Source organism: Dreissena polymorpha, chromosome 2 (genome assembly GCF_020536995.1).
Source record: "Dreissena polymorpha isolate Duluth1 chromosome 2, UMN_Dpol_1.0, whole genome shotgun sequence".
Lineage (NCBI taxonomy): Eukaryota > Metazoa > Mollusca > Bivalvia > Myida > Dreissenidae > Dreissena > Dreissena polymorpha.
Window position 1 is genome coordinate 150,611,939 of NC_068356.1, and position 24,408 is coordinate 150,636,346.

The window sequence follows — 24,408 nt, forward strand, 5'->3', positions numbered from 1 at the left end:
TTTAAAGTCGCGGATACAAAGGCGTCAAACAACTGCACAGCAATACGCGGAGTGACGTCATATTTATTTACATATTTACATTAAATAACAAAACGTTTTGTGCCCTTGCTGCCTTTCCGATCACATGCGGACTATTCAGCTGAAATCCTCCTGTATAATGGAATACTACTCCGAGATAGATGAAATTATCAACATGTTGTAATTCTATATTATTGAAGGACCATTATTGTACGACAACACGGTTGCTATCTACATGGTGTAATAATTAATGCACACGATGCATTTAATTTGTGTAACAAATATAATTGTATAATCATGATATAAGAATGGATATTAATTATGATTTTGTTCAAGTCAACATGATGTCGTTGAAAATGGCAAAACTGATATCGCAATAAATCGTAACAAATACGTTGTTATGTATTGATAAACTTTTTTTACGATCAAAATACTGTTTGAACAAATAAATACCCATTTTCAAATAATTGTTATATGCAGTTATTGGCACCAACGCAAATATATAGTCTGAGTATCATTTAAGGTGACGCTGAATATGTCTTCGTGAATGTGTCTTTGTTTTCACAAAAGGTTTGTAAGTTTTCGATAAATCGTAGGAAACTTGTATAAACATTATCTTGCTACCGTATGAAGTAGCTTAAAACATCTTCTTCGAACGTTAACTTACAAAAACTGGTAAGGGAAAGTACATAATCCTAGCCGGCGACTTTAACTGCTCAGACATTGACTGGACCAACCTAACTGTGAAAAAAGGAGCCCCTGATAGAGACGTCCAACAAGCACTTTTAAACCTATCTATAGAACATCGCCTCACCCAAATTAACGACCAAACTACAAGGAACAACAACATACTCGACGTCGTATTTACAACTAACCCATATCTGGTAAAAACGTCATCCTCAGTTCCATCCCCCAGAAGATCAAACAAGGCCCAGAAAGATTTTTATTTTCTCTAAATCCAACTGGGGTAGCATCAACCAGGATATGTAACAGGTGTAAACATGTATTTAGTTTGTTTTGTTCAACTTTTTTTCTTACTGTACAAATGAGTTAAGACTATTAAAAACATTGAATGAATACCCTTAAAAACGTGGATGGGAATGAAATTTTGAATAAATTATTGTCTTATGTCATATATGCCATCATTCCAATATGTTTTAACATGTTTGCTAACCTTTTGCATACTCAGTTATGATTTTTTTTTAAAGTAAATCTCGTCGTATTTGATTTTGAGATAACATACTTTTTCAATGTATGTATTAATGGGGTGTGTTACTTTAAATAGTTTCAACTGATAAATAATTGTCTTGCCTCTGGTAGAAGACTGTCGAGATGTTTAGGGCTCTAATATCGTTAAGCATTGTGACGGAAAACTTTTACCTTGCGATTTTTGGCGGCAAGAGATTGGGGTCAAATTCCATTATTTTTATATTAATCTGCAAATTATGTTGCATATTATTTGAAATTATTCGAATAATTGAATAAGGATAAAAACTTCAAAACGTGTTCTCCAAAATACAGCGGGCATGTAATAGTTTGCGTATGTAACGAAGTCGGTAACTATACGTGTAACAACAACAAAACAACACCAACAACAACTCATTGTTCCTTTCTGCATATATGAAAATGAAACGATCGTAACAATCTAATGAGTAGTACCAAAAAAACACTAAGATATCAGTTTGACATAAGCTTCCGAATGACAAAATCGGTCAGTTTTGTAAAAAGTAAGGATGTAATTATAACGTTTATTAAAACAACAGCATAAATAAACGTCTAACAATTCTGAAAAATACCAAGCTCCCTTGATACATATTTCTGATTTTCCGATTGATATTGTATATGGTTTGCAATATTGTATCACTTGTTTCATTTATTTGAACTTATGATAAAAAACAATTTTTTGTTGATAGCATTTTAGATTTTCATTTATTCAACTGTTCTTTAAACATTTACCTCAGCAGAAACTTCCCTGTATCTTGCCAATATACCTTCAACGCCGTCGGCGCTCTCGTTATAAACAGTTTTATGTTGACTTTCGCATATTTTTAAGTATTCAGGTTTACTGAAGCAAGCGTTCAATATGTTCAATTATACACTTTGAATGTAACATTATCTCCCAGGGAATAAGGGCAATGTGCGGTCAGTATGTCTTCTAATATTCGGACTTAAATACTTAATTGTTGGTTGATGTCTATATTTACAAAACGCATATGGCAAATAATAATTGTAATGATAATAATAAACTATATAAATATACATTTACAATTACATGTAAATAAGTATGCAAAAATTCATCATATAAATTTCATGCGATGCATAAGCGAAAACTATCAAAAACATATCCATCTGCATTTGTTTTTTTTTAATTCAATTATCAAGAAACGTCAGTGTTTGACTTTATTTCCATTATCAGCATAAACGCAAAATATCTTTCTAAAAATACAATTCTTGCTGCACTTTAAATTCATATGTAAAACAATCCCCGCAATATCGGAATATAATTATACTCTGGAGTCAGGCCTATTTTTATAGCATAATTTCTTATTACAAACCTAAATTAATTTCTGCAAACGATCTGCGTTTGTTTTCTGTTGTTTTTTCATCTTAATCATAGTGTCAAAAGGTGTGTACTGAGGATTTACGTGTTTTGAAATTATAGAAAACAACACTTGAACAACAGTATCGATTTCATATTGATGTACAGAGACTGGGAACAATTGGGTAACGTGCGGTAGGCCTTTTGTCCTGCGTATTTAGCTTAATGCATTTTTGGATTGTTATTTATTTCAATTATGCTTGGTGTTAATATAAAAACTACCTTTAATTGGTTTTAAAACAAATCGTCACTTGCAACTGGACTTTAATAACTTTATTTTTTGCTGTAAAGTAGATCGGGTGTACTATGGATGCTTAAATAATAAAAACAATGCTTATTTCATAGCAAGGGGCGACCCATTCACCATAAAAGAGATTCGGGTAATTGTAGATTGAAAACAAACATATTATTTTCGTTTTGTCAAATATGTTCGCATTGACAGAGAAAATGTTGGGTATCTGTGTGCAGGCTGTATCATTTTACAGGTTGATTAAATAATAATTGATAACACTGCTATAAATGCAAAACATTGTTAATAAGAGCGATGATAAGTCCTGCTATCATAAATTCACAGTATTTACCACTGTGAGTGTCAATATTCGACTATAATATGAGTTACTAAATCCAAACTTTATGGTTTTGACGATTGCATGGTAATGGCGCCAGTTCTTAACCTGAACTGCCTTTACCCGCTAAAAAGAGATGCGGGGAGTATTTCAGGCACAATATTGACATTTCTCGTTTAAAGTTTACGACGATTTTAATGTCGGTTGAGTTTTGTTTTTAATTTCTTTCTCAGACTTTTGTTTGTATCCAATGTTGTTTATTCAGTTTGTTTAACAGGAATCAATCTTATGTGGACAAAGTCATTTGGTGTTTAGAGAGAAAACATCATACCACTGACTTCTATTTACTGTAATGGACGATGTCTTTACAATAACATAAAGAGCTTATGCGTTGATCGATGACGCAGTGAGATTGGTTCCCATAAATGTTGAGTCGGATTGGTTCTCCTATTATCTTGATCGCACCTGACTCGGATGAGTAATCCAGAAGCCCTTCGAAGCAGGCAAGTCCGGGCTGTGTAAAAATAACCAAGGTGTATCTTCCACTACGATTTTGCGCTGATGTCCATACTTGTTGTACGTGTTCGTGAAGGTTAATGACGTCATAAGTTGAATACTCAACTAAAACGTCAGATATGTTGTGAAGTGATAGCAGAGCACATTTTTCTCTATTATGACTAAGCTTATGGTTTATATAATTGACAAGATATGGCGCTAATATATGTGCAGTTTTTGAATCATTGAAAACATTCCATTTATTGTTACACGTGCAAAATTCGAGATTGACCCCCGCATCGGAACACGTTCTATCAGCGGGTATAGAACTAAATATATTCCGTCGCACTAACTTGTTCTTGACTTCTGTTTGTGTGGACGATGGAATTCCCCCATAGGCGATCATGTCATACATGGTCTGGTATATGTCATAATGGCTCACCAGTCTCTCTGTGTTTTCCCGGAGCACATTGTCCACGCTTCTGTTTTCCCTAAGGTTGAGGGGTACATGCACCAATAGTACAGGATTGTTATTCTCGGCTCGACCAATGTGTGTCAACGCTGGGCCGCCCATTCGAAAGCCATGGTCACTCAGGAAAAGCAGCAAAGTATTGTCAAGATTTACCTCTCTTTTCATCCACTGGAGCAATTCCAGAAACATTTCGTCGACATTTTGGTTCATATTGAAGTAATCGTGACTGACGTGCGTTGAAAATAATATTCCGAACTTACGTTTGGTACGGTACACTTTTAAATAGCCCTTTAAATATTCTTTCATCAAATCAAAGTAGTTTCGTTTCCCATAACAATGCGCAGTTGGTTTTCCTAGTGGGTCTCTGACGACGGGCTCAAATGAATGCAAGGCAAGGTCAAAAGGGCGAAAATAGTAATCACATGGTTGATTGTAAAACCCACGTAATAAATAGTTGAACATAGAAATATCTTTGCTGTCTTCAATAAAAAATGTTCCTAATCTTAATTTTGAAAAGCTGTTCCACAGGAAAGGTAAGTCATCGAGAAAACGAGATTCAACTTGAGGAAATTTCGTGTGTGGGTGTCCAGTTAGCAGAGGCACAGCGTTAGGGAAAGAATTTAGCCCTACCTTTCTGTAACCAATAAAATCGTAAGCCCTAAGTTCCTCTTTCAGGTATTTCAAGGACTTTGGCAGGTTTCTCATTGCATTTGACCTCGAAAGGGAGTCCATAGCCAGAATAATGACGCTCGGTTTGTCTTCACTCTCATCCGCAACCTCACTTGGTCTCTTTGCAAGGTCGTTCCAATAAGGATTAAAATGCATCATATCATAGACTGTTCTGTCCACGTGTGTATTACTAGATTTTTTAGTCTCGGTTGACTGTGTCGCACTTTCTTCGCATGTGATCCTAAACCAATGACTTTTAACAACAATAGAGAAATTCAACAAAGTTCTCGTACCAAAAATGATATGTTGGTCTCCAGGTAACCGACTTACGTTTTGTAAAAAGCAATTCCAGTTGGTCCACACGATGTCGTTTTGGATCGCATAGCTGTTATTGACACGCACAAATCCGCCCTCTTGAACATAGAACAAGTCATGCAGTTCCGTGCACGTTAGCGGCGCTGGATTCCAGATGTAAGGCTTCAATGACTCGTCCCAAGGGTCCAGGGCTCGAATCATACACGGCAAGTTATCTTGCTTATCATCGCTATTGTTTTTGTGTTCCGTGAGATGTTTTAAATGTTGAAAATCTTTTCCGTGAAAAGTCGAGTTACCTTGCTTTTCATAATTCAAACGTTCTTGCTTCGTCCATTTATAAAGCGTGTTCAGCCCCAAGTCTCGACTCGACAACGTATAAGCCAACAGTATCAACGCTGCAACAATCTTTAATAGTGTTGACTTAACTCTGAGCATCCTTCGCCGAATCGATGTGTGGGTTTTCATTTCAATGTATTCGAAATTAAGTTCAGTCGACTGCTATAACTTACACCATACTATGTGTACGTGAAATATAGTTTATATATCTGTATCACTATGTCCGTGTGATACGTATGATTAATCCAATCAAGTAAATTGTCTGACAGATTGTGATGATACTGACTAGTCATATCATATATTGGTTGAAATAATATTAAACATGTTATCGCGTGGTTATCCTTGCAGGTTAGCAGATATAGATACGAATAAAATGAAAACTTATTATATGCGTTGTTTATCGCATACTTCTGAAAGTGTTTGATCAGTGTATTTTTTCGGGGATCACATATTAAATATATGGTTGTGCAGTGATCCAGGGCTGTAGCCAATGTAAGTCATTTGACAAAAAGAAGACAAGACATGTATGGTCTTGGAATGACATGTTTAACTATGGTTGGTCCCCAGATCTTAAAAAACGATATGTGTTATGTTAAATGAAGTGTTGTATATATTGTCCTGTTTTGTGCGTGCAATAAGTCACTTTCCTTAAATAGGGTTCAAGTGGAGGGTAACAATAATATCTTCTTCATCATTCCACAGCTGAACTAACAACGGTTGTATTGAACAACATTCACGCTATAATGTAACAGACAAATACGTAAAATCAAAATTGTAGTTATGCCTACAGCAGTCTTTTCCATTCTGATTTCAGAAGTAATAGTTAGTAGTGTTGTCCCAATGAACAAGATGGGTGGACTTGTGAGCGATAATAAAGAGAAAGTCCAGTTGCTGTTTGACCAGTTTAAATCCGCGTGCACCAATGACACAGGAGAAACACATCTTCCAGATGTCGTACACAAATATCTCCACCCAGCATCAATACAATAGGCATTGAGAAACTTCGTAGCATCAACCCTGCTAAAGCTCAAGGACCAGACATGATCCCAAATTTAGTATTGAAGACCTGTGCAAGCCAGTCAGCACCTGCACTACCAACAATCTTCTAAATATCCATAAACTTAGGAAAACTTCCCCGGGTTTGGGACGATGGTTTCGTTTCAACTGTTTTCAAGAAAGGCGACGTTAACCTTACCGAAAATTCTAGATCCGTCTCACTTACATGTGTAACATGAAACCGCTGGAATATATCATATGCAAGCACATCCTAAACCACCTTGAAACAATCAGCATCCTATGTCCGGCAATCTAAACGTAGAGTTACCCTTAAGACTTTTTCAGACTTTAAAGCAGATAACATTGTTGAAAAAAAACTATCAAAAACTCTAGGTGTTTCATACCAAAAAATTGCAAATCCCCACTATATAAGAACTCTTTTTTCCCTAAGACATTACTAGAGTGGAACAATCTGGAAGAAAGTGTAGCACAGACACAGTTGGCAGTTTCAGGTCAACTGTCCTAACCACCCTCTCTACCGTTGCGCCGACGCTGAAAGGCCCTGCTACGTACCAATCCGGATCCAGATCTACAACATAAAATTCATATACACTAACAACTGTAAACGCGAAATTCGTGGCCCGCATTGACCATCGTTCCTCCTATTGTCGAGAGACTGGACGGTTGCGGTAATGCGGCATGGATCCGCGTTCTGGCCGCACACAGTACGCGCCATTTCCTGTTTTTAAAAGACAGTTTACATCGACAACAGACATAGTTACTGGATAACCTGGTATTGCGAACTTATCTTTTTAAGAAACGAAATATTATAAATCACTCAAACGTATGTTTGCATCCTTTGCTTCATGTAAGCGTAAGTAAAACGCTCTTAGTGAAAGAAAATAATTGGCCGTACGAGCCACTGCATGAAACGATCATGCGGATTACTCGGACTTTTTGGTATATGTCAACACGGATTGTCAGAATTGAAACGTAAATAAAAATCGTTGATTTTCCTAGAAATATCAGTATGTGCCATGATATTGCGTTTTTTTTGTAAAGTTAAACTATGAATTGTTTAAACCAATGAAAATTCTGTCTCTTGAGCTGATTGCATGGTTTGATTTGGCATCTCCAGAATAGGTCAGAAGTTCTAAAAAAAAAACCACTGATTTTTTATTTTCTAATTCTGTGTTAAAAGAGTTTTCTTATCACATATCATCATCAATTTCTTAAAAGGTAATGTTTAAGCTTGTTGTAAAATTATTTCGGACTATGCAAACAATTTAAAATGGAAATAATGACAATTTTTTAAGTTAAAAAAAAATACAAATTTCCCTATTACCTTCCAAGTTATTCCCAAAACAATGGAAAATTGTATCAATTTGGTCAACAACCGTAGCGTTGTATAGTCATCTTAAACAAATTGTTTTTAATTGGGAGAAAAGGTTTCCACATTTTGAAAAAAGGCAAAACCAATGTAAAGCCAAAAGTAAAGATCTCAGGGTTCTCCACGCTACAAAGTTTTTTTCTTTATTCATCAAATATTAAAGCCCATAAAAGAGAGTGTTCCGTATTCCCTGTACTACGACCTTAATTTCAATCTCTATTTCCAGGCCTGCTTTCATGCCAGCCATGATAGAGAGTGTGCAGGTCCGCCAGCGCGGGGCCTATGACTTCGAGACCCACTATGACAACCTGTGTGCCTTGCAGGACTCATGCCCTCTACCTGCAGTGAAGGCTCATCTATCACAGGGGGTGCTAGACTTGAACGGAGACAGGATAAGGTATGACTTGTGGAAATTAGATTTTTTCCCTTGACATTCAATGTAAAAAAGGTCGAACTTTACTCTTAAAACAATGATGTCAGGGCTCGCGCTATGGGGCGAAGTTAGCAACAAAGTCTCTTTCTTACGCTAAACTTTGCCGGAAATTTAAAAAAATTTAAGATAAAAAGCAACTTCCAGTCTCCCTCTTACTGGCAGGGCCCTCACACAACTTTGGGGGAAGGGGTCCGCAGCCCTTAGGCGGGGGGAATTTTCGCGGCGTTTCCCTTTTTGGGGATTTTTTTACTTACTCTCTCATTATTTCATTTGTACATGTTTGCACTATATTCATTGCATTTTTCACAATTTAGTATGTTTAAAAAGATTAAATTGAAATAGAATTGAGATATTATCATCATGAGACACATCTTTAAATTAAAAAAAAAAAAAAAAAATTTTAAGGGGGAATTTTCCCCCCAAAAGGGGAAAAAAGTATACTTTTCAGGTCGGGGACTGCCGCCGAAATTCGGCGGCAGATTTGATAGATTGAGGGCCCTGACTGGAATTTGTTTACATCCAGTTTTCTCGATGTTAAGGTCTGATTCAATTTTCCAATACACACTGTCGCAGCCCGAAGTGTGTTGCAATTGAGCGACATGTAATTTGATGTAAACCCTGCCCCAGATTCTCCCAACCTCTGAATTTATCAAATCGTTGACCGATATGGGTCAAGTCACCGTTCAACTTGCATGCAGTCACGTTCGAGAGGGGTGATAATTGAAGTTTGCTACTGTCTATCATGTGTAAGTGATTTAAAAGTAATTAGAGATAATACACGGGGGTGATGTTGCCATATTTATTGATCAACTAAATTGATAACGATGAATTATGGTATCATATACTTGTGATCTTTTGTCTGCAATGATGGTTGCGTTTTGTCGATGTTTCGGGGAATGTTTTTGAAATGCAAAATAATTTAATAATGCAATAATTTAATTATTTCTAAGCTGAGCGCTTTACACCTTTCTACCGACTATAGATCTGAATTAAAATTTAAAGGATGATAATTAAGTAGATCTAATGTGTAATGCAATGTCGATGATGTTACACCTTTTTGCCGATTATCGATTGAAATTAAAATGTGATAATTAATTTGATTCTTTACTCACAAACTTGGCCCCGTGTTCACAAAACATTTTTTGCAATTGAAAATCGATTTTGCTTGTCATTGAAAATGGATTTCCATTGTAGTTGATAGGCAGAAATGGAAATTGATGTCAGTTAACAGGGTTTTTTTTGGCCCGATTTTATAGCCGAAATTCGGCTATGTTCCCAATCCTAAAAAGTATACTTTTTTCCCAAAATGTGGCAAAAAAATCCCAATTTCCAAAAAAAAAAAAAAAAAAAAAAATTTTTTTTTTTTTTTTTTTTAGATAGAAGTCTTATGCGTATTTTATCTCAATTTCAATTCAATTACATCTAACAAAGTATTATATGATTTTGTTCTTTTAATTTGAATGATTATAAAGAGTTTTATCAAATTTAGTATTTCCCTAATCAGTGGACTTTTCATGTGGAAAAAAATGCTAATGAATTTATTTTCCCAATTTCATGAAAATGCCGATAAAATTCCCAATTCCAAAGCCATGGGCTATCTTCCCAAAAAGTGGAAAAAAAACCTGGTTAAAATCGATTTTCGATTGCAAAATTGTTTTGTGAACACGGGGCCAAGTTTGTGAGTAAAGAATCAAATTAATTATCACATTTTAATTTCAATCGATAATCGGCAAAAAGGTGTAACATCATCGACATTGCATTACACAAGGTTTTGTGAAATTCTTAACATTTCTACCAGATTTTCAAAAACAATTCTTAACTCTGAAATGTTATTCTTAACGCTAATACTAAAGTTTAGGAAACTAATTCTTAACTTGTCTAAATGCCCTAAAAATAAATAATAATGGGTGTCATCGTATAAGACCTTTTCTATAATGTCTTTCTTAACATTCAACTTCGGCTCACTTTGTGTACACTTTATGTTAAAAGCTCGTTTTTGCATGCTTTTCAGTTTTTAAGGACGCCCTCTGGGCGCAGTCATTTCTTTTGACAGATAGACTGTACACGCCGCTTTTATTGGAAAAAATGAGCCGAAGAGATCTTAAACAGATCTTTAAAAGAACTCAATAAAAATCGATACAAACCGATGTAAAAATAATATTCATAACTTGATTTTGTACTTCTTAATGGTACGACCAGATTTTAAAATAAATACGCAATGGACCAGGGCTCAACATTAACGGTTGTCCGATTGCCCCTGGCAAGTAAAAGTTTGGTCAGGGCAAGTTATTTTATAATCTACTTGCCCGCCCAGGCAAGTGCAAAAAAGAACAAAGAAAAATGTGTGTTTCTGTGGTTAAATAGTACCAATAAACACAAACGATTTGCCTAATGCACAAATTTACCTTGGCGATTGTTGTTTCAGTGTTTTTTTTTCACCTACCGTATACTTTCGCTTGTAAGACGCATTTTTAATACTCAAATTAATAAGTTACAGTGGGGGTCGAGTCTTATAAGTTCAGATACTGGTGAAATTAAAAAAAAAATATTCAAGTTATCGAGTTTACTGGGCTTACGTTAGCCAAGTTGGACACTTGTCAGTTGTTTTGAATCATTGAGGCAGCCATTTGCATTATCTCTAAAGTCTGTATTGGCCCGTCCGTGTATCGGAACGCTATGTTCAGTTACCGATTTACTTGTAATAAAATGTATTGTTATTGATTTTGTTGTCTATTATTTTTAATTTGAATTTTGTGATTTTTGGGGCGTAAGACGTTATATTGTCCGTGATTATTCTAGAAAAGTTTGTATCACCTGATTGTCTGCACATGACGTCGTTAAATGTCATATAAATTGGCCATTTTAGTATACGTGTGTAAGTGGCGACACGACGCCAACATGCTTAAAACAACAGCAAAATCAATTCTCAGTTTGAAACTGTCAATTGTTAAATAAAAACGCTGCCGAGTTCAAGTGCTACTTGACAAATTTGTATCACCTGATCGTCTTTGTTAGACGTCGTTAATTATCAATTAAGACATAATTGGCAATTAGGGTATCCTCTGAAATAAGTTACCAGTTTGCAACTGTCAATTGTTACATAAACACGTTTATTCAGACGACCCCCTTATAATGCCGATGACACCTTATTTATTAGGGGCCAACAACAACTGGAGCAAAGAGTGTCTGCATGCAATTATCTGCATATGGCTTTCTTCTTGACACGTGATCTGCGCTTCGGAGTCTATCACTCTATCACGCAATTTGCTAATTTTATGAAAGTAGGCGTTACCTATTGTTGATATACAATGGGCGTAAAATTTGCATAATCTAGGAAATAAAACTAAACGCTTTCAAATATCTGCCCAGTCTTCGAAATTAGCTTTGAAAAGTTGCATGCCAGTCGGCCAGTAACTTAAGAATTTTTACATGCCCAACATATTTTTTACATGCCCAAACTTTTTTAACCAAAATTATAACAAATCACAACATTTTAACAGTTACATGCTACACATAGTAAAGCAGAACATTTGTTTCAAAAGTAGTGAATACAATTACATCTAATCAATCACTAGAATTAAGACGGTCGATTGTTACACCAGTGCTCTTGAAAAGAGCGTTCTCTGGTGTCCTCGTACCATTTCTTGGCTTCCTTTTTCTCTAAATCATTGTCAATTTTCTATTTTGGAAGTGCTTTACCGGGCTAAGCCCCATCAACATACTTGAGATACTGCCTCTATGTCGACAATGACATTTGTTTACATTGACAAAAACGGAAGCGTATTACTTGATTGAAATGATCGATTCAAAAAGCATCTTCTCGATTAATGTCTAGAAAAACCGTCGATAAGAACCGAATGTGACCGAACTGCATCGTTCAAAAACAATAACGATGACATGTGCATGCTGGTGCGTGTTGTTAAACCAATCGAATTTCATTGTTTTACAACTTACGGCAAGGTGTTTGTTCGCAAAATTGAAAAATAGATCTGCAAATATCAAGAACCAATTACGATTTTTTTTTATAAACTGTCAATTGGCTTCAATAATTTACATGCCAGGCGGGCCACAAACGTGAATTTTTGTATGTGCCCGGCAGTAATTTTACTCGCCACGGGCGATCGGGCGTGTGCTAATTTCGAAGACTGTCTGCCTATTAGTTTTCAATACCTGTCAAACAATATAATTATATTTACAAATTACAACTACTGGAATTGTCAAAATGAAACGCAAACGTAACTCTTATGATGTGACATTTAAGTTGAAAGTGCTCGAGTAGCCAAAAAAACATTTGAATCGTGCAACCGAGCGTGGTGGAGCAACTTGCGTGAATTACTAATTGTATGCAGCGCGAGTTTGAAAAATTCTCAATGTGTTACTAATTGATGATTTTCTTTAACATTCTGACCGCGTCTTACACGCGGGTCAGTCTTAAATTCACCCATGATAAAGTCCGAAGTCGGGTTGCGTCTTATAAGCGAGGGCGTCTTATAAGTGCAAGTATAAGGTACAGGGGAATGGTGGCGGGGCCAGTCCAAAGGGGAAAAACGCGTCTTTTTTTAGGAAAAGGGGAAAATAAAAAATTCACTCTTTTATATGTAATGATATTTATTATATGAATACACTTCTATGTATGAATGTAATATTCACAGCTGAATGTCTCTGTCCTTTTTTTGAAATATATGTCAAAGATTTTTTCAACATTACTTTCAGACAGTTCAGCCGTCATGCACAGTCTCTGTTTTCCAAGCCAATTTGAGTCTAATGGGGATTTTTTAATCGATAAAATTGCAAATTTGAGAATTTTTTATCAATAAAATGGACCACATTGGAGTGTGTTTATCAACAAATATTGATACAATATAGATACAATGTAACATCAGACCTATTCCTGGCCATTTTGGGAAAAAATGCAATTCATGTGAAAAGTCACCTGATTTTTTTTTTTTTTTTTTTTTTTTTTACTTTTGGAGGGGATTTTTTCTACAAAATTGTGGAAAAATATATACTCTTATTTGAGGGAATTGGTGTCGAATATCAGCCCCGAAATTGAAATAAAAAAAAACACTGTGTTTGCGGAAGTCCGAACTAACTAAGCATGAAGCGCTTGCATTTCCAAACTTATTTTTAGAAACACCGTACCGTATACGTGCGCTTATAAGACGCATTTTTAAGACTCAAATTCATCAGTTAAAGTGGGGGTCGCGTCTTATAAGCGAGTTACTTGTGAAAATAAGCGAAATTTTTCAAAATATCGAGTTTACTGGGCTTACGCTGGCCAAGTTGGACACTTGTCAATTGTTTTGAATCATCGCGGCAGCCATTTGCATTTTCTCTAAAGTCTGTATTTGCCCGTACCGTGTATCGGAACGCTATGTTCAGTTACTGATTTACTTGAAATAAAATGTATCGTTATGGATTTTGTTGTCTATTATTTTTTATTTGAATTTTGTTATTTTGGGGTCGTAAGGCGTTATATTGTCCATGGTTATACTTGAAAAGTTTGTATCACCCGATTGTCTGCGGGTGACGTCGTTAAATGTCATATAAATTGGACATAATAGTATACGTGTGTAAGCGGCGACACGATGCCAAACATGCTTAAAATAACAGCAAAATCAGTTTGCAGTTTGAAACTGTTAATTGTTAAATAAACACGCGATTACACGTGCTTCTTGACAAATTTGTATCACCTGATCGTCTTTGTTCGACGCTGTTAATTGTCAATTAAGACATAATTGGCAATAAGGGTATCGTCTGAAAATAGTTACCAGTTTGCAACTGTCAATTGTTAAATAAACACGTTCATTCAGACGACCCCCTTGCCGACAACACCTTATTTATTAGGGACCCACGACAGCGGGAGCAAAGAGCGACCGCATGCAATTATCCACAGGTGGCTTTCTTCTTGACCCGTGATTTCACTCTATCACGCGATTGGCTAATTTTATGAAAGTAGGCATTACCTATAGACAATGGGCGTAACATATGCATAATCAAGGTAATCTATATCTGCCTCTTAGTTTTCAATACCTGTCAAACAATACAATTATATTTACAAATTACAACTACTGGAATCGTCAAAATGAAACGCAAACGTAACTCTTGATCTCAAACACAATGGATGGTACACAGGACGACGAGTTGTTTGATGATCTTGTGGAAAATCGCGATTAATCTGAGGATGTAATGGCCTGTGCAAAGGTTAGTGATTGCGACGATGATGATGATGATATCGGCGACTGGGTTTACGATGACAATCTCACTAGTGAGGAATTCTACGAACTGTTTGGTGAAAGCGATGATGAGGATTTCGAGGGATATTAAGATGACTGATACGATCAATTACAAACGTAATATGTTTGAAATTGTTATGGCAAATTGATTAAATACGCAATTGTTAGAAATTGTGTTAATTTGATAAAATTTTTTACTGTATGAATAGTACTTGAAAATAAATTAAAACCTACTGATATATCATGAAATAAACAAATATTATTTACTTTGTTGTTTGATTGTTTTATTTTTCGGACTTGCATGAATTACTAATTGTATGCAGCGCGAGTTTGAAAAATTCTCAATGTTTTTTCTTATTGATTTTTTTCAACATTCTGCCGTTTTTCGGTCGATGAAAACGGCACAATTTGACCGCGTCTTACACGCGGGTCAGTCTTAAATCCAGCGATTATAAAGTCCGGAATCGGGGTGCGTCTTATAAGCGAGGGCGTCTTATAAGCGCACGTATACGGTAAATGGCTTGGGATTCCAAACATCAGCTTTCAAATGCTATTGTGTTTATCTTTTTCATTACAGGTTTTTTTTCCCACTTTTTGGGAAGATAGCCCATGGCTTTGGAATTGGGAATTTTATCAGCATTTTCATGAAATTGGGAAAATAAATTCATTAGCCTTTTTTTCCACATGAAAAGTCCACTGATTAGGGAAATACTAAATCATTCAAATTAAAAGAACAAAATCATATCATATCATACTTTGTTAGATGGTAATTGAATTGAAATTGAGATAAAATAAATTTTAAACTTCTTTCTAAAAAAAAAAAAAAAACAATTTTTTTTTTTTTGGAAATTGGGAATTGTTTGCCACATTTTGGGAAAAAAGTATACTTTTTGGGATTGGGAACATAGCCAAATTTCGGCTATAAAATCGGGCCAAAAAAAACCCTGCATTACTATTCAGTTACAAATAACATAGTTGGTTTTTTCAGTCACGAAGAAAACAACTAAAATTATAACTATATAAAAACAACAACAAATAGCTTTGGTATATACATATTTCATAATTTGCGACATACATTTTCAACAATCTTTTACTTTACGTCAATTGACATTTTTGTAACGGTTCACATGTTCAATTTTGTTTACAGTTCTGTTAGCAGACGAGAAATGTCTAGTTTATTTAGCTTCGGCGTTACATGTAACTTTAAGTCTGCAAAACAAAATGAAAAATGCACAGAAAAATCATCCGAAAGTGCCAAAAAGTGCGAATTCAAACGAAAACGCAACTTTTTACCATAAAGTGAGTTTGAATGGTTGAGATATGATGAACTGTTAGGAGCAATGTTTAATAATCAAATATTGGCACAAATCTCCATTAGACTTTAATTACTGTAATAATTTTGTTAAATGTGCAAAAATAAAAAAGGTTTTGTGGTGTACATGTATCATTTTGATCTTTATTAAAACATATGAGGTTTACAGTTAATGGTTTACAGTTAATGTGATATTTCATGTTTAGGCAAGTGGCTTTACGTTCAGGGCAAGTAGATTTTCTAGGTACTTGCCCGGCAGGGCAAGTTGGTTTTTAGGTTAATGTTGAGCCCTGTGGACAATTCTTAATAACGAAAATAGGACCCTTATCTGGAGCTCTGCAAACTATGCTGTAGAGCAATATGTCAAACAAATTGTATAATTATTACGTATTTGCTTGGTTACTAGTTTTCATTTTCTGCTGTCAAACAATATGCACATTTTATTTCATGTGCCAAACGAGTACAATTTTTTGCACGGTCATTTGGATAGTGTATTTTTCGTTGATAATAATTTATTTTTGAAGTTCTTAATTAAAAAAATAGAATGATAAATACAAATGCTGTGATACGGAAGGTGTGGTTTATAATAATTCTAATCGTATTCACCAGAAATAGCTATTGGAAAAACTATTTAAAAAGTATAATTGGTAAGGGTTCTGGGTGGGGAGGGGGCTCTGCCCTTTATTCTCACGGGGCATGACAACAATAAACAATAGGCTTTTTTTAGCTTGTAAAATTATGGTTATTTATGTGTTGTGTCTATTATTACTTTGTTAATTAGAACTGGTGGAAATATTAAGATACACAAAAGAAATATAATAATTTGTACATACTGGAATAATGTGATACACATATATGTGTGTTGTAACGCCCTACACGCAAACCCTTGTGTCGGAGTCTCTTCACTTCTCCCTAAAGTCTCCTCTCTTCTCCCTAAATCAGTGTCCAGGGAGAAGTCACTTCTCCTTAAAATTTGAGCCCATCGTGAGCCCTGGATGTTAAATGTGCACATGCAACTTTAATAAACATAACATTGTATATTTACTGCTTTCCTTAGCGGTTCAGGGCCCTTGCTACACGTTGGGGGATTGGGGCCGGAGCCCTTCGAGGGGGAAATTTCGCGTCGTTTTGAGCAAATAGGGGAATTTTAGAAGATCTTTTCACCAACCATTCAACACTTAAAATTGCTATATTTTAATGTAATTTACATAAATATACATTTAATCAAATATTAACAGCAGGATACCAGCTGGCAACTTAGGTAATAAAGTAAAAACAACAGTGTTTTTTTTCATTTTAAATCGGGTCCGGTAACGGGACCCATTCCCAATGGAAAAAAGTATATATTTTTCCCAAATGGGAGCTAAAAATTCCCAATGGAAAGTAAAAAAAAAAATTATTTTTTTTTAGATCTCAATATTTTGTTCATCTCCCATCTGTATAAGCTCAACTTTAGTAAATATATTACTGGACACAGCTGTATTCTCAATTTTTTTAGTAAAACAACAACAATACTAATTTCCCCATTTTAGTCAAAACGCCGCGAATTGGAGAGGGGGAATTTTTAGCTGAAATAGTGGAAAAAAGTAAACTATTTTTAGGGGGGAATGGGGCCGAATTTCAGCCCAAAAAACCGGCCAAACGAGGGCCCTGCAGTAACATGGCTTTTTTCTCTTATTTGGATAGGGCCTTATATAGACCCCTTCATCCACCCCCCAGAGAAATGTCCCTTCCCCTAATAGAATTTCTTTAAAATGATGCCATTTTCCCTAAATTTGAAGCTAATGTTGGAAAATTTCTTCCCCTTTTTCAGTTTTGTAAATAATTATTTTTCACCCAAATGAAAGGCCAGGCCCTTTCCCCATATCAAGAAAAAAAGTAATGAGTAAAAAATCAGAACATCCAAAATGTTCACCTTTTTTAATTCATGCCTGTTATTAAATATGTACAATTTGTTCTTTACAAAAAAAATATGGAGTGAACAAAATGATTAACGAATTTTGGTGTTTCAGGGCCAATGACTGGATGCCTGTGCTGAACACTCTCCGGATCAACAAGAGTCTGGAGTTTGTGGCCATTCGCAGCTACTATACCCCACCCTCAGACGAAAATGGTAGGTTTACTATAGTACTTGTGTCTGTCACCTGGGGTGAGGGATGCAGCCAAGGCTTTTTTTCCTTCTTTGTGACCCGCCGAAAAACGGCCTTTTCCCCTCCGATTTTTTTCCCCTCATCAGGTAAATTTTCCCCCAGATTTCTATTTTTATGTCCCCCACTATAGTAGTGGGGGACATAATTGTTTTTGCCCTGTCTGTTGGTCTGTTGGTTAGTTTGTTTGGGCCAACTTTAACATTTGCAATAACTTTTGCAATATTGAAGATAGGAACTTGATATTTGGCATGCATATGTATCTCATGGAGCTGCATATTTTGAGTGGTGAAAGGTCAAGGTCTTTCTTCAAGGTCAAAGGTCAAATATATGGGTCAAAGTCGCTCATTTAATGTACACTTTTGCAGTATTTCAATATTCAAGATAGCAGCTTGATATTTGGGATGTGTATCTCATGGAGCTGCACAATTTGAGTGGTGAAAGGTCAAGGTCAAGTAGTGCTGCAACAATACGCCAAAAACCGTATTGCAATATATTGTCAGTTCAAAAACCCGTATTGCAATATATCGCAATATATTGCTAACTTGTACCAAAATTATAACTTGCCAATTACCTGATAATCCCGTATATTCCAGTTTTAAAGCAAATTTTGGTAAATATTTACTATACCGGTAAATATGCTCAAGAATAACACGAAACACAAACGTTCGCAACTTTTCTTAAGTATCAAATACATTTTGGCATTTGTTACTATTTAAAGATGTGGTGAAATAACGTCCAACCGGGGCGTTTTTTCCACTGAACACGCTTAATTCACCTGACGTGATGTTCCCGTTTTTATACAACACAAAATACACCCATACTTTCCATGCGACGTTCTACATGTCTGTATAATTTTCTTGTGCTTTTTATTGAGACAAAGGATAAAGCACTTTTTATTTGACGCTATAATTTTTTATTATCGCATTAGCATTAAAATTTTGAAGCGTATTTCCGAAATTTGGATTACAAATTTAATAATGCTCAATTCAGAATCGAACGAAACATTTACAGCTGTGCGCAATTAATTCAACGATAATCTGTTCAAAAGCATCAAACAAATGCTCCGATGTAACAACGCTACTCCGTATAATATACTTTTCAGAATGCTATTTTTACGAAAAAAAATATTTACGCTGCTTTATTTTGTTTACCTTGTTGTTATCATTATTTCGGATGGCTTTTCTGGACGAAATGTGAATGAATTTTTGTAAAATTTTCGTACCGGTATGATGAAAATCGTATCGCAATACAATATGCGGATTGCGTATTGCGATATATACCAATATACTGGTATATTGTTGCAGCACTAAGGTCAAGGTTATCTTTCAAGGTCAGATGTCAAATATATGTGGCCAAAATCGCTCATTTTATGAGTACTTTTGCAATATTGAAGATAGCAACTTGATATTTGGCATGCATGTGTATCTCATGGAGCTGCACATTTTGAGTGGTGAAAGGTCAAGGTCAAGGTCATCCGTCAAGGTCAGAGGTCAAATATATGTGGCCCAATTCGCTAATTTTATGAATACTTTTGCAATATTGAAGATAGCAACTTGATATTTGGCATGCATGTGTATCTCATGGAGCTGCACATTTTTAGTGGTGAAAGGTCAAGGTCATCCCTCCAGGTCAAATATATGGGTCAAAATTGCTCATGTAATGTCACTTCTGCAATATTGAAGCTAGCAATTTTATATTTGAAATGCATGTGTATCTCATGGAGCTGCACATTTTGAGTGGTGAAGGGTCAAGGTCATCCTACAAGGTCAAACATCATATAGGGGAACATTGTGTTTCACAAACACATCTTGTTTCCCCTTAATTTTTATGCCCCCCTTCGAAGAAGAGAGGGTATATTGCTTTGCACATGTCGGTCGGTCTGTCAGTCGGTCCGTCCACCAGGTGGTTTCCGGATGATAACTCAAGAACACTTGGGGCTAGGATCATGAAACTTTATAGGTACATTGATCATGACTTGCAGATGACCCCTATTGATTTTGAGGTCACTAGGTCAAAGGTCAAGGTCATGGTGACCCGAAATAGTAAAATGGTTTCCGGATGATAACTCAAGAACGCATATGCCTAGGATCATGAAACTTCGTGGTTAGATTGATCATGACTCGCAGATGACCCCTATTGATTTTGAGGTCACTAGGTCAAAGGTCAAGGTCACGGTGACCCGAAATAGTAAAATGGTTTTCGGATGATAACTCAAGAACACATATGCCTAGGATCATGAAACTTCATAGGTAGATTGATCATGACTCGCAGATGACCCCTATTGATTTTGAGGTCACAAGGTCAAAGGTCAAGGTCACGGTGACCCGAAATAGTAAAATTATTTTCGGATGATAACTCAAGAACGCTTTTGCCTAGGATCATGACACTTCATAGGTACATTGATCGTGACTCGCAGATGACCCCTATTGATTTTCAGGTCACTAGGTCAAAGGCCAAGGTCACAGTAACAAAAAACGTATTCACACAATGGCTGCCACTACAACGGACAGCCCATATGGGGGGCATGCATTTTTACAAACAGCCCTTGTTTGTTTTTTTTTCTAAATTTTAAATACATAAGTTAACCTGATCCAGTGTAGAAAATATAACATATTGCATAACTAAATTATATGTTGCCTTGAATTTGTTTTAAAAACAGCAAGATATGTTAAATTGCTTATTTAAGACTTTCCTTATTTTCCCTAAAATCCGGCGTTTTGCGTGATTTTTTTCCCCAAAATCCAGCTTTTTTTCCCCTCAAAAAAGGCCAGGCCCTTTCCCCAAAATCAGATAAAAAACCCTGGCAGCCATTGTTACTTTCATTAATGCTGGGGTATGTCTGGGGCTTGTTTTTGTTGTTGGGTAGCAGCAGTACTTCTTTCTGTCACATGGTGTTGGGTAGCAGCAGTACTTCTTTCTGTCACATGGTGTTGGGTAGCAGCAGTACTTCTTTCTGTCACATGGTGTTGGGTAGCAGCAGTACTTCTTTCTGTCACATGGTGTTGGGTAGCAGCAGTACTTCTTTCTGTCACATGGTGTTGGGTAGCAGCAGTACTTCTTTCTGTCACATGGTGTTGGGTAGCAGCAGTACTTCTTTCTGTCACATGGTGTTGGGTAGCAGCAGTACTTCTTTCTGTCACATGGTGTGGGGTATGTGATGCACATGTTTTCATCACATTGGATGGCAGTCTCTTAAACTTGTTGTTAAAAATCTACTTTAGCCGTGCTCTGAGAAAAGGGGGTTTAATGCATGTGCATACAAATTTTGTCCCAGATCAGCCTGTGCAGTCCGCACAGGCTATTCAGGGACGGTACTTTCTTTATGAATTTTTTTGTTTAAGGAAATTCTCTTCATAGCAAAAATCCTCTTTAGGCGGAAATTGTTGTCCCTGGGACAACACTTTACACAATATACCCCCTTTTCTGAGAGGGCGACCCATTTATAATCAAATGATAGTATTAACTGAATAAATTTGAGGCTGTCAATACAAAACGTTTAACACAAATCTAAGGTGGTGACTTAATTATGAAAGGACCAGCAATACCCCATTAAAGGCTATGAAATCTGAATGTCATTCCACCAAGAATTTTTTAAATATCTTACAATTTTACTACATCTGTATTTTCACAATAATAAATATCTTTATAAGAGACTCATCATGGTTTCACATACATACAACAATTATTTTTTACTAACAAGGTTAACCATGCCATTCAAATTTGAATTACACATGTTGTATACATGTACTTACTGTTGTGCAAAGCCATTTGGTACATGGATTCCTGTTCAGGGGTGTGATTTTTCCGCGGATCTGCACGGATCCGCAGATCGGGTTGTCTGGGTTCATTTCCGCAAATCGCGTAAATTCGGAAAAAATGGTTCGACTGATTCCGCTTGCGTATTTCAAAAGCGGCCCGAAAAATCTGGCACTTGATTACACTTGAAATTTTCTGCCTAAGCATTTTGAAACAAGCGATGTCATTGGCTGACGTTTCCCAATCTTCCAATTAAAATCAGTCTTTTAAAACGTTTTCATATTTGTTTACAAATGGCGCATTTGTGAAGTGATAATGAAGATTATTGAACGAACGAACGAATCTCACAAAATCTCGGAGATTGAAAAATTATTGAAAAACAAATTTAAATGGGAAAGGGAAGAAATGACAGTGGATATAAATCAGCGATTCAACTTTCTGAATGGGTACGGAAGATGGCTGTCTTGGTAAGGCTAAACTTAAGTCATATTTCATGTGAAAAAATCGTGAACTACGGATCCCATGGTTAATTGTCGTAAGTTGAACACTGTTAAGTTGTTGACCTTATTTCGAATTTAAAGACATTGAGCTCTAACGAAAGATTGCCATCATCGTTCACAGGGATCGGAACACACATTGATTTTGATCACAATTAATACTGGTCAACTTGCAAATGTTTAATGTTAACTTATAAAGGTTTTTATAAATAAATCTTGTAAATAAGTTTAAGATGGTGTTTATTTAATGTCTGTTTTAAGGTTTGTGATTGTGTTGTCAGCGCGTTTCCCGTAGTCAAAATCAGTCTACAGAATTTTCCTCCCCTCAGACTTTACCACAATCACACCCCTGCTGTTCTGTTTACAATATTGATCAACAAGTCAAGCCCAAAACACATGTTATTTCCGCTTATGCTTTTTTTTGTGGGGATTGGGAATTGGTGGTTTTGAATGGGGCTGGTATTTAGGCCCACAGGATAGGGTAAAAAGTCCTTCCAGCTTTTCCCTTTTCTGAGTTAGGGTAATTTAATTGTTAAGGTTTTGCATGTAAGGCCAGAGTTTTTTGATCGTCTGTTTAACGGGAGCGCCGTATCCAATTTTCCGAAAAGTGAAATAAAAATAAAATGGAAAAAAATAATTTTATTTTAATTTTTTCCTCAGCATCCAACAAAAAGTGTTCTTCTAAAAAAAGTTAATAGTGTATTTTAGCCTTGGCTGTTTTACAAAACAATGCTGTTTTTACAAAACAAATAACTTTGAAAACACCCCGAAGTCTAAACATTTTATCAGCGAAAAAGTATGTATGAATATAGTACACATCCGAAAAATAGGTTGGTGTTACATCATGTTGTTTGTTTATCGGATGAAATTCATTTCCTCCTAATTTTCATGTAAATCCATAAACAAACAATACCTGTAAAGCAACCTCCCATTTAAATTTCAGCAAACACAATTTATTTCCTCACACCCGATAAAAATAAATACAAATAATCCAACAAGAAATGGCCCGGCAGAGGCCGACGCGTATCCCCACGCCGAATGTTTGACCTAGGTGTGCCCCAGGGTTGGTAATGGGGCCATGCATAGCTGAGATTGACCGTATTGTCATAAGAGAGGTTCAGTATCAATTTGAAGTGAATCGGTGTAGAAATGAAGAAATTATAGTAAAAGGCAATTTTGGGTGGGTGTGGTCTATGTGGGCGGGGCGCCCCAGGGTTGGTAATGGGGCCATGCATAGTTGAGATTGACTGTATTGTCATAAGAGAAGTTCAATATCAATTTGAAGTGAATCGGTGTAGAAATGAAGAAATTATAGTAAAGGCAATTTTGGGTGGGTGTGGTCTATGTGGGCGGGGCCCCAGGGTTGGTTATGGGGCCATGCATAGTTTAGATTGACCCTAATGTCATAAGAGAAGTTCAGTATCAATTTGAAGTTAATCCGTGTAGAAATGAAAAAATTATAGTAAATGGAATTTTTTGGTGGGTGTGGCCTATGTGGGCGGGCGCCCCAGGGTTGGGATTGGGGCCATGCATAGTTGAGATTGACCCTAATGTCATAACAAAAGTTCAGTATCAATTTGAAGTGAATCCGTGTAGAAATGAAAAAATTATAGTAAATGGAAATTTTTGGTGGGTGTGGCCTATGTGGGCGGGGCGCCCCAGGGTTGGGAATGGGGCCATGCATGGTTGAGATTGACCGTATTGTCATAAGAGAGGTCCAGTATCAATTTGAAGTGAATCGGTGTAGAAATAAAGAAGTAAATGTAAAATAACCTAAAAAAATGAGTGATAATTTCTGACGCGGCCCCACCCCAACCGCTATAACTTTTGACCCAGGGGTCAGATCAAAATTCCAAATAGTGCAGGGTCGCACATATGCTCATAGCTACCATGTGTGTAAGTTTCAAGGTTCTAGTGCTTGTAGTGTAGGAGGAGATAGTGGCCAGGACGGACAGACAGACAGACAGACAGACGGACGGACGGACGGACGGCGGAGATAACCACAATATCCCCACCTTTTTTTCAAAAAGCGTGGGGATAATTAAGTTAAATCTCCGATAGTTTTCACACATTGCATCCTCTATGGAGATAATGTATTAATGCTGTATCTGACAGTACTGCATGCTGCCAGTAACTAGTATTGATCACTGCCTTTTGGCCATTTGCCA

The 24,408-nt window shown here is 36.2% G+C and overlaps 2 protein-coding genes across 4 annotated transcripts in view; one reads left to right on the forward strand and one right to left on the reverse strand.

Annotated features, from left to right (window-relative positions):
* Positions 1-1,630: 1,630 nt before the first annotated feature.
* On the reverse strand, positions 1,631-5,750 carry LOC127869427 (uncharacterized). Its single transcript, XM_052412006.1, has one exon. The coding sequence runs from the start codon at positions 5,597-5,599 to the stop codon at positions 3,524-3,526; it is 2,076 nt and encodes a 691-aa protein (XP_052267966.1). The 5' UTR covers positions 5,600-5,750; the 3' UTR covers positions 1,631-3,523.
* Positions 5,751-7,167: 1,417 nt separating this feature from the next.
* The window catches only part of LOC127869426 (centrosomal protein of 78 kDa-like), a 99,119-nt gene continuing 81,878 nt past the window's right edge, over positions 7,168-24,408 (forward strand). The window contains exons 1-3 of one of the 3 annotated variants that reach the window (XM_052412004.1): positions 7,168-7,259; positions 8,083-8,253; positions 17,850-17,950. In XM_052412004.1, coding sequence (XP_052267964.1) covers positions 8,093-8,253; positions 17,850-17,950 — 262 coding nt within the window. In that variant the 5' untranslated portion in view covers positions 7,168-7,259; positions 8,083-8,092. Of the gene's footprint in view, positions 7,260-7,389; positions 7,495-8,082; positions 8,254-17,849; positions 17,951-24,408 lie in introns of those variants that run through there. The other 2 variants (XM_052412003.1, XM_052412005.1) reach the window with 2 other exon arrangements.

What these genes read in the sequence shown, in the direction of transcription:
- LOC127869427 (XM_052412006.1), bottom strand. Translation starts at nt 5,599, where the DNA reads ATGAAAACCCACACATCGATTCGGCGAAGGATGCTCAGAGTTAAGTCA.